General features: G+C 44.0%; 1 protein-coding gene across 3 annotated transcripts in view; it reads right to left on the bottom strand.

Annotated features, from left to right (window-relative positions):
- LOC118936456 (kelch domain-containing protein 10) overlaps positions 1-12,503 on the bottom strand; it is a 16,397-nt gene extending 3,894 nt beyond the window's left edge. The window contains exons 1-7 of one of the 3 annotated variants that reach the window (XM_090200965.1): positions 12,076-12,503; positions 6,008-6,229; positions 4,366-4,520; positions 1,377-1,525; positions 1,095-1,179; positions 673-739; positions 531-578 (exon numbers count right to left, since the gene is read on the bottom strand). In XM_090200965.1, the coding sequence (XP_090057091.1) occupies positions 531-578; positions 673-739; positions 1,095-1,179; positions 1,377-1,525; positions 4,366-4,520; positions 6,008-6,229; positions 12,076-12,160 (811 nt within the window). In that variant the 5' untranslated portion in view covers positions 12,161-12,503. Of the gene's footprint in view, positions 1-530; positions 579-672; positions 740-1,094; positions 1,180-1,376; positions 1,526-4,365; positions 4,521-6,007; positions 6,230-11,802 lie in introns of all 3 variants that reach the window. The other 2 variants (XM_090200966.1, XM_090200968.1) reach the window with 2 other exon arrangements.

The raw sequence follows: 12,503 nt of genomic DNA, 5'->3' as shown, positions 1-12,503 counted from the left end.
GGTTAGACTGAGACCAGACTGAGACACAACATCATGGGTTAGACGGAGACCAGACAGACACAACATCATGGGTTAGACGGAGACCAGACTGAGACACAACATCATGGGTTAGACTGAGACCAGACAGACACAACATCATGGGTTAGACTGAGACCAGACTGAGACACAACATCATGGGTTAGACGGAGACCAGACAGACACAACATCATGGGTTAGACTGAGACACAACATCATGGGTTAGACTGAGACCAGACTGAGACACAACATCATGGGTTAGACTGAGACCAGTTAGAATATATTGATGGGATGACGAAAATTAACTTTATTTTTCAAACCCTATTTGGGACATTGAATGGAACAGTTGAATGAGATGCGGAGGCAGACAGAAGCAGACTAATGAAGACTTCTGAAAGTGGCTCTGATAAAACCACCCCCGTTAGAAGGATAAGTGGTCTGGGCAACGATACCACTACACCTCCTGTACAAACATTGTAATACTACTGCTATAGAATAAATGATAAGAATCTCACCGTTCCGTATCTGCACACAGCTGTGACATCTCCTGGGAGCAGGGTACCCTGTCAAAACCCAGAGCAATTGGATGAGTAGTGATATGTGAATAAAAAGACCCACAGACAGCACATTCATTTTCTATTAAAACATCAAACACACCTATTTTATCATGAGGCTTGGTTGATATCTCCTCCCAGGAATTTGTCTCCAGGTTGTATGCATGTATCTGGTACAAAACAAAAGGAAATTAGTTCACCTCCAACACACACAACCATAACCTGGCCACATAACCCAGCCTCATAACCCAGCCTCATAACCCAGCCTCATAACCCAGCCTCACTCAGTGGCAGAAGTGGCTGCTTCCTCGATCTTTATGGCTTTACAGCACTAAAAATAGCCGGAAAACCACCATGTGACCAAACTACCTAGATTAGCTGTCTGTTTGCCTAGTCAGACCCACTACCATCACAGGTTTACGATCATTCTTCTGACCTTCCTTGAAGTTATCACAGATCTGAATTGGATGGATAGGTGAAAGTGATTGGAACAGGGTTTATGTTGATGACAGGTTGGTGTACTACCTTGTCCAGAGGATAGGAGGTCCAAGAAGTCCCTCCTCCCAGGATGTATATCCTCTGACGGTCGTGTGCTATTTCATGTCTGTACCTGTGACACAAACAGACATGACTCATTACTTATGAGGTCCTCTGCTCCTCTAGGAGCTGAAAGGAAAAAGTCAGGTCATCACTCATGCTGCCCAGTGACTGGGGTGTATTCACTAGACACCAAACAGAAGAAATTGGACTGAAACAGGGAGTGACAATGACATGATCCGGTGGGACCGATTAAGGCGTGATGCTCACCGTTCCTCAGGCAGGTCGTCTGGTGGGTTGTTGGGTTTGAGGTGGATCCACTCTCTGGTGTTCAGGTCCAGTCTGTGCAGGTCTGTGCTGTAGATGTAACCCGTCGTACCCCCAAACACATACAGGAAGCTGTTAATGATGGCCATCGCCTTGGGGAGAGAGAAACAAAATGGCTACCAAATCAAACTTTAATGGAAATCAACAACAATAAATATTTTTATTTGCAAGGATTGCCTATATCTACATTTGCTATATAATATGCTCCCCTGGGATCCTTTAATGCCTCTACCTATCCCTCAGGAATTCTAGTTAAGTCAATCAGATTTTATTCAAATTTTACAAATGCATGTCAAAATGCTTAAGAGCGTTCTAATCTAATGGTCATTACCTCCAACTCAATACTCGTGTCTACAAGTGAAAACAGTGCATTTATACATTTTGTAGAACTAAATATGACGTTAAAAAGTTCTATCCAATGACATCATCAAAAGTTTAAACATTTTGAAAAACTGTGATTTTCAAACATTATGAGATTCACGGTGACGTGGGCAGCAAGAAAAACCCCTCCTTCTGTCTAGAAACACGTTGCAGGCTTTAAAAACCCTCCTTCTGGCTAGAAACACGTTGCAGACTTTAAAAACCCTCCTTCTGGCTAGAAACACGTTGCAGACTTTAAAAACCCTCCTTCTGGCTAGAAACACGTTGCAGACTATAAAAACCCTCCTTCTGGCTAGAAACGCGTTGCAGACTATAAAAACCCTCCTTCTGGCTAGAAACACGTTGCAGACTTTAAAAACCCTCCTTCTGGCTAGAAACACGTTGCAGACTTTAAAAACCCTCCTTCTGGCTAGAAACACGTTGCAGACTTTAAAAACCCTCCTTCTGGCTAGAAACACGTTGCAGACTTTAAAAACCCTCCTTCTGGCTAGAAACACGTTGCAGACTTTAAAAACCCTCCTTCTGGCTAGAAACACGTTGCAGACTTTAAAAAAACCTCCTTCTGGCTAGAAACACGTTGCAGACTTTGAAAACCCTCCTTCTGGCTAGAAACGCGTTGCAGACATTAAAAACCCTCCTTCTGGCTAGAAACACGTTGCAGACTTTAAAACCCTCCTTCTGGCTAGAAACACGTTGCAGACTTTAAAAACCCTCCTTCTGGCTAGAAACGCGTTGCAGACTTTAAAAACCCTCCTTCTGGCTAGAAACACGTTGCAGACTTTAAAAACCCCTCCTTCTGGCTAGAAACGCGTTGCAGACTTTAAAAACCCTCCTTCTGGCTAGAAACACGTTGCAGACTTTAAAAACCCTCCTTCTGGCTAGAAACACGTTGCAGACTTTGAAAAACCCTCCTTCTGGCTAGAAACACGTTGCAGACTTTGAAAATCAATTTTTTCACTTTTAATCCTAACCTGTGATGTCACAGAGAAGCATTTTTTTTCAGGACCCTTCTTGTGTTTTTAACTACAGATCACAGAAAGGTGCTGTTTTCACTTACAGTGACTTGAACTTTTCCACATTTTGTTATGGTACAGCCTTATTATAAAATGTATTAAGTATTCAGACCCTTTGCTCTGAGACTCCAAATTGAGCTCAGGTGCACCCTGTTTCCATTGATCATCCTTGAGATGTTTCTACAACTTGATTGATTGGACATGATTTGAAAAGGCACACACCTGTCTATATAAGGCCCCACAGTTGACAGTGCATGTCAGAGCAAATACCAAGCCATGAAGGAATTGTCCATAGAGCTCCGAGACAGGATTGTGTTGAGGCACAGATCTGGGGAAGGGTACCAAAACATTTCTCCAGCATTCAAGGTCCCCAAGAACACAGTGGCCTCCATAATTCTTAAATAGAAGAAGTTTGGAACCACCAAGACTCTTCCTAGAGCTGGCTGCCTGACCAAACTGAGCAATTGGGAGAGAAGGGTCTTGGTCAGGGAGGTGACCAAGAACCTGATAGTCACTCTGACAGAGCTCTAGAGTTCCTCTGTGGAGATGGGAGAAACTTCCAGAAGGACAACCATCTCTGCAGCACTCCACCAATTAGGCCTTTATGGTAGAGTAGCCAGACGGAAGCCACTCCTCAGTAAAAAGGCACATGACAGCCGCTTGGAGTTTGCCAAAAGGCACCCAAACACTCTCAGACCATGAGAAACAAGATTCTCTGGTCTGATGAAACCAAGATTGAACTGTTTGGCCTGAATGCCAAGCGTCACGTCTAGAGGAAACCTGGCACCATCCTTACTGTGAAGCATGGAGGTGGCAGAATCATGCTGTGAAGATATTTTTCAGCGGCAGGGACTGGGAGACTAGCCAGGATGGAGGCAAAGATGAACGGAGCAAAGTAGAACGAGATCCTTGATGAAAACCTGCTCCAGAGCGCTCAGGACCTCAGACTTGGTCGAAGGTTTACCTTCCAACAGGACAACAACCCTAAGCACACAGCCAACACAATGCAGGAGTGGCTTCGGGACAAGTCTCTGAATGTCCTTGAGTGGCCCAGCCAGAGCCCGGACTTGAACCCGATCGAACATCTCTGGAGACCTGAAAATAGCTGTGCAGCGACACTCCCTATCTAACCTGACAGAGCTTGAGAGGATCTACAGAGAAGAATGGGAGAAACTCCCCAAATACAGGTTTGCCAAGCTTGTAGCGTCATACCCAAGAAGACTCGAGGCTATAATCGCTACCAAAGGTGCTTCAACGAAGTACTGAGTAAAGGGACTGAAGGGTAAAAAAATGTTTAATCAATTTTAGAATAAGGCTGTAACCTAACAAAATGTGGAAAAAGTCAAGGTGTCTGAATACTTTCTGAAGGCACAGTATGTATACACTGATATGGTACTGGAGATAATGAATGATGTTGAAAAGTGGTGGAAGTGCCCTTTAACAGGAAACGAAGTGTAGGCCTAAACCCCAGAAGAGTCCAGAGCAAGCCAAGGGGGCAGTGGCAGACAGAACCAGTAGAGAATATTTGATTGGCCTACCTGTCCATAGATTCGGTTGGGCTTCTTCCCTCGGCAGTTGAGCAGCGACCACCGCTTGTACTTGACGTTGCAGACGTGGACGTCATTCCCGTTGTTTTCCCCAAAGGGAATCCCAGTGCCACCGAACACCAGCAGATTGTTTCCATGTAAAACAGCTGAGGGACACAATACTGAGGGTTTAAGCTGGGTCGTGTTCATTAGGGCACACAGTAGCAAAGCCTTAAGACATTTTGCAACGGAAACAAAGTGTTTTTTATTTTACAAGCATTTCACTACACCCAAAATAACATTTGCTAAATATGTGTTTTCAACCAATAAGATTTGAAGGCATTGTCATGCCTACTGGACACTATTCCCAACGGTCTGACAGCAGGTTGGATTGTCCATGTGGAGGCTTTTCACCAAATCACTAAACTTGATAATCCATTGTCTTCTGAGGTCATAATGTCATGGGATGACGAGGTAAAACCGAAAAATCATCCACAGACCAATTATTTATCAAACAGTCCATTTGATGTTACTGAGGTGTAGAAATGCTCTTTCGTGATTTAATACATCAATGAGTTAGCTAAATCATATTTTACTAACCAAGTGACTGGGTTCTAAATCAGTTTGACCCCCACCAGCAGTGCTTGTTCATTCAAGCATTCTTTCATACAATCACGCTTGGTTTGATTTAATTTAAAACATTTAGATGTGGAAAATTGTAGGATATTTTATTTGACCCTCTTGATAAGAAGTGACCATACTGTATTAAGTTGTTATTGATGGATTACATCCATTGGAAATGAAAAAGTAAATAAGCAACTACTGCAACCTGAGTTTTCCATTCATAAATGTCCAGGGTAAATTACTACAGTAGATGGGCCCTGGTATTTCAGTTGTACTGAATGACTGTCCAATCTGTGCTTAGACTGCTCAATGAGCTACATTTATGCTGAAGATCAGTGGCGATTTTAGCATATAATTCTTGGTGGGGCAAATGTAAAAAAATATATAGATATTTTTTTTAGATGCATGCCAGCAAAACCACTACACAACACCAACTGAGCCACACGGGACTCCTGAACATAATACCCTTCGGTACCCATGAACGTAAACCCCTTCGGTACCCCTGAACACAATACCCTTCGGTACCCCTGAACACAATACCCTTCGGTACCCCTGAACACAATACCCTTCAGTACCCCTGAACACAATACCCTTCGGTACCCCTGAACACAATACCCTTCGGTACCCCTGAACACAATACCCTTCAGTACCCCTGAACACAATACCCTTCAGTACCCCTGAACACAATACCCTTCAGTACCCCTGAACACAATACCCTTCAGTACCCCTGAACACAATACCCTTCAGTACCCCTGAACACAATACCCTTCAGTACCCCTGAACACAATACCCTTCAGTACCCCTGAACACAATACCCTTCAGTACCCCTGAACACAATACCCTTCAGTACCCCTGAACACAATACCCTTCAGTACCCCTGAACACAATACCCTTCAGTACCCCTGAACACAATACCCTTTGGTACCTGAAGATAATACATCAAGGGACACGATAGGCTAAAATATCATTTTCACTGTAGTGTCCCTTTAAATTCCATACCTGAAATAAACAATCCTACTGGTTCCCTTACCTGACATGGAGGCCAGCTCGGTGGGCATGTAGCCCTCTGTACGGATCTGCTGCCAGGTGCCTGTGGCAAAGTGGTACCTCCACAGCTCCCTGAACAGCGGGTAGTCCTCGTTCTCCTGGCCGCCCGACTCATCATAGTCCGGGTTGTACCCCCCGAACACGTACAGGTTGGTGTTGTCTGCCACGCAGCGATGCCCGCTCCGAGCTGGGGGCATATGGAGACCTGTGAGGTGAGGGTGGTGCACACAGCAGAGCAGACTGAGTAATATAATAGTGTGTATTACTATCCTCCTGGTAGAAGATGTCCCCACAACCATAGAAAAATAAGGAAAATGTTCCCTTGTGGGGACATTTCCCAGGTCCCCAATAAGGCAAAGGCTATTTTAGGCTTAGTTTAAGGGTTAGAATTAGAGTTAGGGAAAATCGTATTTTTGATGGGAATAAATGTTGGGTCCCCACAGGGATAGAAAAACAAACTGTGTGTGTGTGTAGATTCACTGAAAACAAAACGGCTCAGACTTAGGAACACAACTTTCAAAAGGTCCCACCGATGGGGCGCTCTTTTCCACAGTGACAGTCCACCAAGAGAGACCACAAGAGCCCTGCCACCTTCACCTTTCAGCTGCATGACTTTCCTCTCCGCAGTAAAAACACAGAGCTCACCACCCATAGCCTAATTCCTAGGCTGGGCATTTGGTCCATAACCTGCAACACTGCAGCTGATACCAGTGTGTTCCCAAAGATCTAAAGTAGCCAACATAATGAAAAAATGTAATTCTCATTTGGATGCATCAATTAAGTAGCCAGCCACATAAGGATTAGGTTGAGTAGTCAGCTATTAGACTGGCAGCTGGCACGTAGAGAACACGCTGATTCTTACATTCTAATCAGTTATCAGACGCTCTTATCCAGAGACATTTATAGTATATTTGTAAGTACTGGTCCCCCGTGGGAATTGAACCCACAACCCTGGCGTTGCAAGCGCCATGCTCTACTGACTGAGCTGACAGTCAGAGAGAATCAACTAAATGGGTGGGTGCTGGAAGGTGACAAAAAGACACTAACATAAGGGGAGTTTCATGGCCCGGTGACCCGGGTGGGTGGAGAGTTCACTTAATGATCAATGAAATGGTCTAAATTGTCTAAAATGGAAGGACCAATGGAATGGTCTGCCCATCCGGGGCACCGGACCATGCAAAACGAACTCGCCCAGACACACTCACACCCAACCTATTGGCCATACTAATTTTCTTAGGGCCTGTCACCACAATCAGTTGTTGTCAGTTGGTCAGTAACACACACATCAACCACTTGTTTCTTAAACATCAGCAGCAGAGCAAGGGGTCCCTAGTGACTCAAGAAGGGGGTCAAAAAGGCCTCTAACATAGCACCATGATGATGTTGTGATTATATGCAGATCCTAGGTTAGGCTAACAGAACCCAGGACATTGTTCTAACAAAGCACCATGATGATGTTGTGATTATATGCAGATCCTAGGTTAGGCTAACAGAACCCAGGACATTGTTCTAACAAAGCACCATGATGATGTTGTGATTAGATGCAGATCCTAGGTTAGGCTAACAGAACCCAGGACATTGTTCTAACAAAGCACCATGATGATGTTGTGATTAGATGCAGATCCTAGGTTAGGCTAACAGAACCCAGGGCATTGTTTACAGGGTAGTCATTTCCAGAGACCGTTGGTTGCAGTGTGAACAACAGAGGGCAAGCTATCCAAAACATGTTGCCCATGTCCAACAGCATAACAAGAGTCTGTGCTAAACAGAAGAACCCGTTTCTGCAGCACACTGTGTACAAGAGAAAGAAACGCTCATTCCAGAGACCTAGAATGTTACTGGTTTGTTTATCAAAGGGTGTTGGGCCACCACAACAGCTTCAATGCGCTTTAGCATAGATCCTACAAGTGTCTGGAACTCTATTGGAGGGATGCGACACCATTCTTCCACAAGAAATTCCATAGTTTTGTGTTTTGTTGATGGTGGTGGAAAATGCCATCTTAAGCACCGCTCTAGAATCTCCTATAAGTGTTCAATTCGGTTGAGATCTGACAGACACACCACATCAAAATAATGGGAATTTCTATACATGACCCTATGCATGATGGGATATTAATTCCTTAATTAACTCTGGAACCCCACCTGTGTGGATTCACCTGCTTTCAATATACTTTATATCCCTCATTGACTCAACTGTTTGGTTTATTTGTCCATTCACACCATATGTGAAACACTGACACTCTCAGCGCCAGGCTTGAGACCGAGATAAAGCTTTACCACGGCAACACGACACTCAACTAACAAGCTAAAATAAATGGGTTGAGCACAGGTCAATCTTCATCTTCAGTCTCAATGTAGGGCAGGCATAATCAAATCCACTAGAAGACAAAAATGCTATACTTTAATGAAGTACAGGACCTAGGCTACCTTAGGTCAGGGGAAAGAGGATACCTAGTCAGTTGCACAACTGAATGCATTCAACCGAAATGTGCATTTAAACCAAAACATCTATTCTAGGTTTGAGAAAATTCCACCCTTCAATGCCACTTTCACATAGCACGAACCAAGTGGGGATGGTGATGCCGTTGTATAATGCAGTATAATGGACCAGGCATGTGTTTTGTCCATCAGCAGACAGACAGTGCCAAGCTCAAGAGGCTGGCTCGCACCCAAGCTCTGCTACCAAATCACACTGTCACTGTCCATTGGCCCAGTTCCTGTCACACTGTTGTTCTCCCAGGCCCTAAACATCCCCACGCATTCTGTTCTCCCAGGCCCTAAACATCCCCACGCATTCTGTTCCCCCAGGCCCTAAACATCACCACGCATTCTGTTCACCCAGGCCCTAAACATCCCCACGCATTCTGTTCTCCCAGGCCCTAAACATCCCCACGCATTCTGTTCACCCAGGCCCTAAACATCCCCACGCATTCTGTTCTCCCAGGCCCTAAACATCACCACGCATTCTGTTCACCCAGGCCCTAAACATCCCCACGCATTCTGTTCTCCCAGGCCCTAAACATCCCCACGCATTCTGTTCTCCCAGGCCCTAAACATCCCCACGCATTCTGTTCTCCCAGGCCCTAAACATCACCACGCATTCTGTTCTCCCAGGCCCTAAACATCCCCACGCATTCTGTTCTCCCAGGCCCTAAACATCCCCACGCATTCTGTTCTCCCAGGCCCTAAACATCCCCACGCATTCTGTTCTCCCAGGCCCTAAACATCACCACGCATTCTGTTCTCCCAGGCCCTAAACATCACCGCGCATTCTGTTCTCCCAGGCCCTAAACATCACCGCGCATTCTGTTCTACCAGGACCTAAACATCCCGACGCATTTAACTTTTTGAGCTGGTCTGACAGCCTGGCTTTATATTGCCCAGGCACTCATGTCCTCTCTATGTTGCTAGGTGGCATTTTACAATGTCACTCAATGTCCACGCATTGAAAGAAACATACATAAGCTTATCTGGACATACGATTTATAAGTGTTCCTGTGTCTGTACAGTAGCACATTTCACCAGCCTAGGATTACATCTGCTCAGTGATCATGAGTTACAGAGAAGAGTGCATGTACAATGGCATTGCATGTAGTCTAGCCTCTTTCTACAGCATGTAGCCTAGCCTCTTTCCACAGCATGTAGCCTAGCCTCTTTCCACAGCATGTAGCCTAGCCACTTACCACAGCGTGTAGCCTAGCCTCTTTCCACAGCGTGAAGCCTAGCCTCATTCTACAACATGTAGCCTCTTTTTACAGCGTGTAGCCTAGCCTCATTCTACAGCGTGTAGCCTAGCCTCATTCTACAACATGTAGCCTCTTTTTACAGCATGTAGCCTAGCCTCTTTCTACAGCATGTAGCCTAGCCTCTTTTTACAGCATGTAGCCTAGCCTCTTTTTACAGCATGTAGCCTAGCCTCTTTTTACAGCATGTAGCCTAGCCTCTTTTTACAGCATGTAGCCTATCCTCTTTCTACAGCATGTAGCCTATCCTCTTTCTACAGCATGTAGCCTATCCTCTTTCTACAGCATGTAGCCTATCCTCTTTCTACAGCATGTAGCCTATCCTCTTTCTACAGCATGTAGCCTATCCTCTTTCTACAGCATGTAGCCTATCCTCTTTCTACAGCATGTAGCCTATCCTCTTTCTACAGCATGTAGCCTATCCTCTTTCTACAGCATGTAGCCTATCCTCTTTCTACAGCATGTAGCCTATCCTCTTTCTACAGCATGTAGCCTATCCTCTTTCTACAGCATGTAGCCTATCCTCTTTCTACAGCATGTAGCCTATCCTCTTTCTACAGCATGTAGCCTATCCTCTTTCTACAGCATGTAGCCTATCCTCTTTCTACAGCATGTAGCCTATCCTCTTTCTACAGCATGTAGCCTATGCTCTTTCTACAGCATGTAGCCTATCCTCTTTCTACAGCATGTAGCCTAGTCTCTTTCTACAGCATGTAGCCTAGTCTCTTTCTACAGCATGTAGCCTAGTCTCTTTCTACAGCATGTAGCCTAGTCTCTTTCTACAGCATGTAGCCTATCCTCTTTCCACAGCATGCATTCTCATTAGCACATGTCCTTCGTGCACACACACAACATAATTTTAGAAGAAGCAAGGCATTGCCTAGATTTTGCACAGCAGTTAAGTAGTAGGTCACAGACAACTATACCTACAATAGTAATGGCGTCTTTTTGTAGGAACTAACTCCGCCATGGCTCATTAGCCAAAGCCTATGGGGAATTTATATTGATAAACAGAGAAAATAAGGTCTGTGGTAAACACAGGCATATGAGATCTTATAGGTTTTGTGATAATCTTCATTAGCTAATGTCACTTTTAGCATTTATTTAATCAAAACAAGCACAGTCTTCATCATTCGTAAAGGTCCTGTGAATTGACTGATATTATCTCACAGGGGGAAAAAACATAAGATATCCTAAGCCTGTGTTAACCTCAGACCTTATTTTCAGTGTTTATTCCAAAACCCCATTCTTTCCCACCATAGCAATTGCTGAACGAACCAGATGCAACCGATTTCCGGTATTTGGGACTACAAGCTGGCGAGCTCTATGTTACTATGAACAAGGGTTGCAGTACCTGGGGCTCCGGATGCAGTCCTTGATGTAACAAACACAAATCCATCCGGCATCAGTATATATGTGATTATTAAACCGCATTAGATTATATTCCCAACAATAGAAGGCCTAATGCCTGAGGACCAAAAGAATGTGATAATGTGTATAATGAAATATGATCAATTTCTCATCCATAATTCTATCTCATCTTGGTGGTTTGGAGTCAGTGTCGAGGTCATTCGCATACGGTAAATCAATCAATACCGTGGTCAATAGTTTAAGTTAAATGTATGAATCAGGTTCTACTAAACAGATTTTTTTGCAAGGATGGAGGATCACCTGGAGTTGAACATTTCTGCAGATGAGTCGACCACCAACCATCTTTCCATAATCATAATGATGTCAGTCTAGCGAACGTTATGCATCAAACATTTGTATAGCCAACAACTGAACCAGAATCTGGCCTTATTAATGAACGTCTCCTGTAAAGCCAGATTCTGGTTCAGCCAACAACATGAAGCGCAAATAACTGACATCTGTGAAATAACGTTAGCTAGAATTAACGTTAGTCAGCTAAAACATTTGCAATCCAGCTAATAACGTTAGTAGATTAGGCTAATATGAGATTGTTTACTTTCATATTTTATTCTTAAACGGTGCTCTCTGAGCAAACCAAAATAAACATAGATAGCTAATTACCTACCTAGGTAACGTTAGCCAGTTAGTGGTTCAGACAGAGGCTAACTAGTTAGCTACCTAGGTCGCCGCTATTGTTACATTTGGTTAAACAGCTTGCCTTTCAATGTCAATAGCACAAAAACCAAATTGACCGCTGCAATCAAGATTAGCGGATTTTGTCAATCATATTCATTGAATTGGTTTCATAACAGTAACGTTACCAGCGGACAGGTCTCTAGTAATATGGCTAATGTTAGCTAGCTGGATATGCTACAGTAGTATGTTGTTTTTGACTGACCTGCTACTCTGACTGGAGGCCTCACTGTCAGTTTCTCGAATTTATTCAGTTGTTCCGAACTGCGATCGCCTTCTGCGGCCGACATCGTTTCCCAGATCCAAGACGATCGACAAAGCGTTACTCAAAATTGCGACAAAATGCTTTAAGGTGCTGATAATACATTACAACAAATAAAACGTTACATTATTCCAAAGGAAAGCCATTTACAAATGCACCGTTCAGGTGTCCCTGACCAATCAGAGAGCCTGTTATTGATGTGCATCGCGTAGGAAAGTTATTGGGTTTCCACTAGTTACCACAGCCATCGTAAATATTCATGAAAACAAACATTTGCTTTTTGGTCTTAATTTAAGGCCAAAGTTAGACATAAGATTGGCAGTGTGGTTAAGGTTAGAGTTAGGTTTAAAATCCTATTTTGAGAAGATACA

The sequence above is a fragment of the Oncorhynchus mykiss genome, chromosome 15 (genome assembly GCF_057628025.1).
Source record: "Oncorhynchus mykiss isolate SJ-2025 chromosome 15, ASM5762802v1, whole genome shotgun sequence".
Taxonomy (NCBI): Eukaryota; Metazoa; Chordata; class Actinopteri; order Salmoniformes; family Salmonidae; genus Oncorhynchus; species Oncorhynchus mykiss.
Note: the sequence above shows the minus strand (reverse complement) of the source record. Positions and strands in the feature narration are given on the sequence as shown.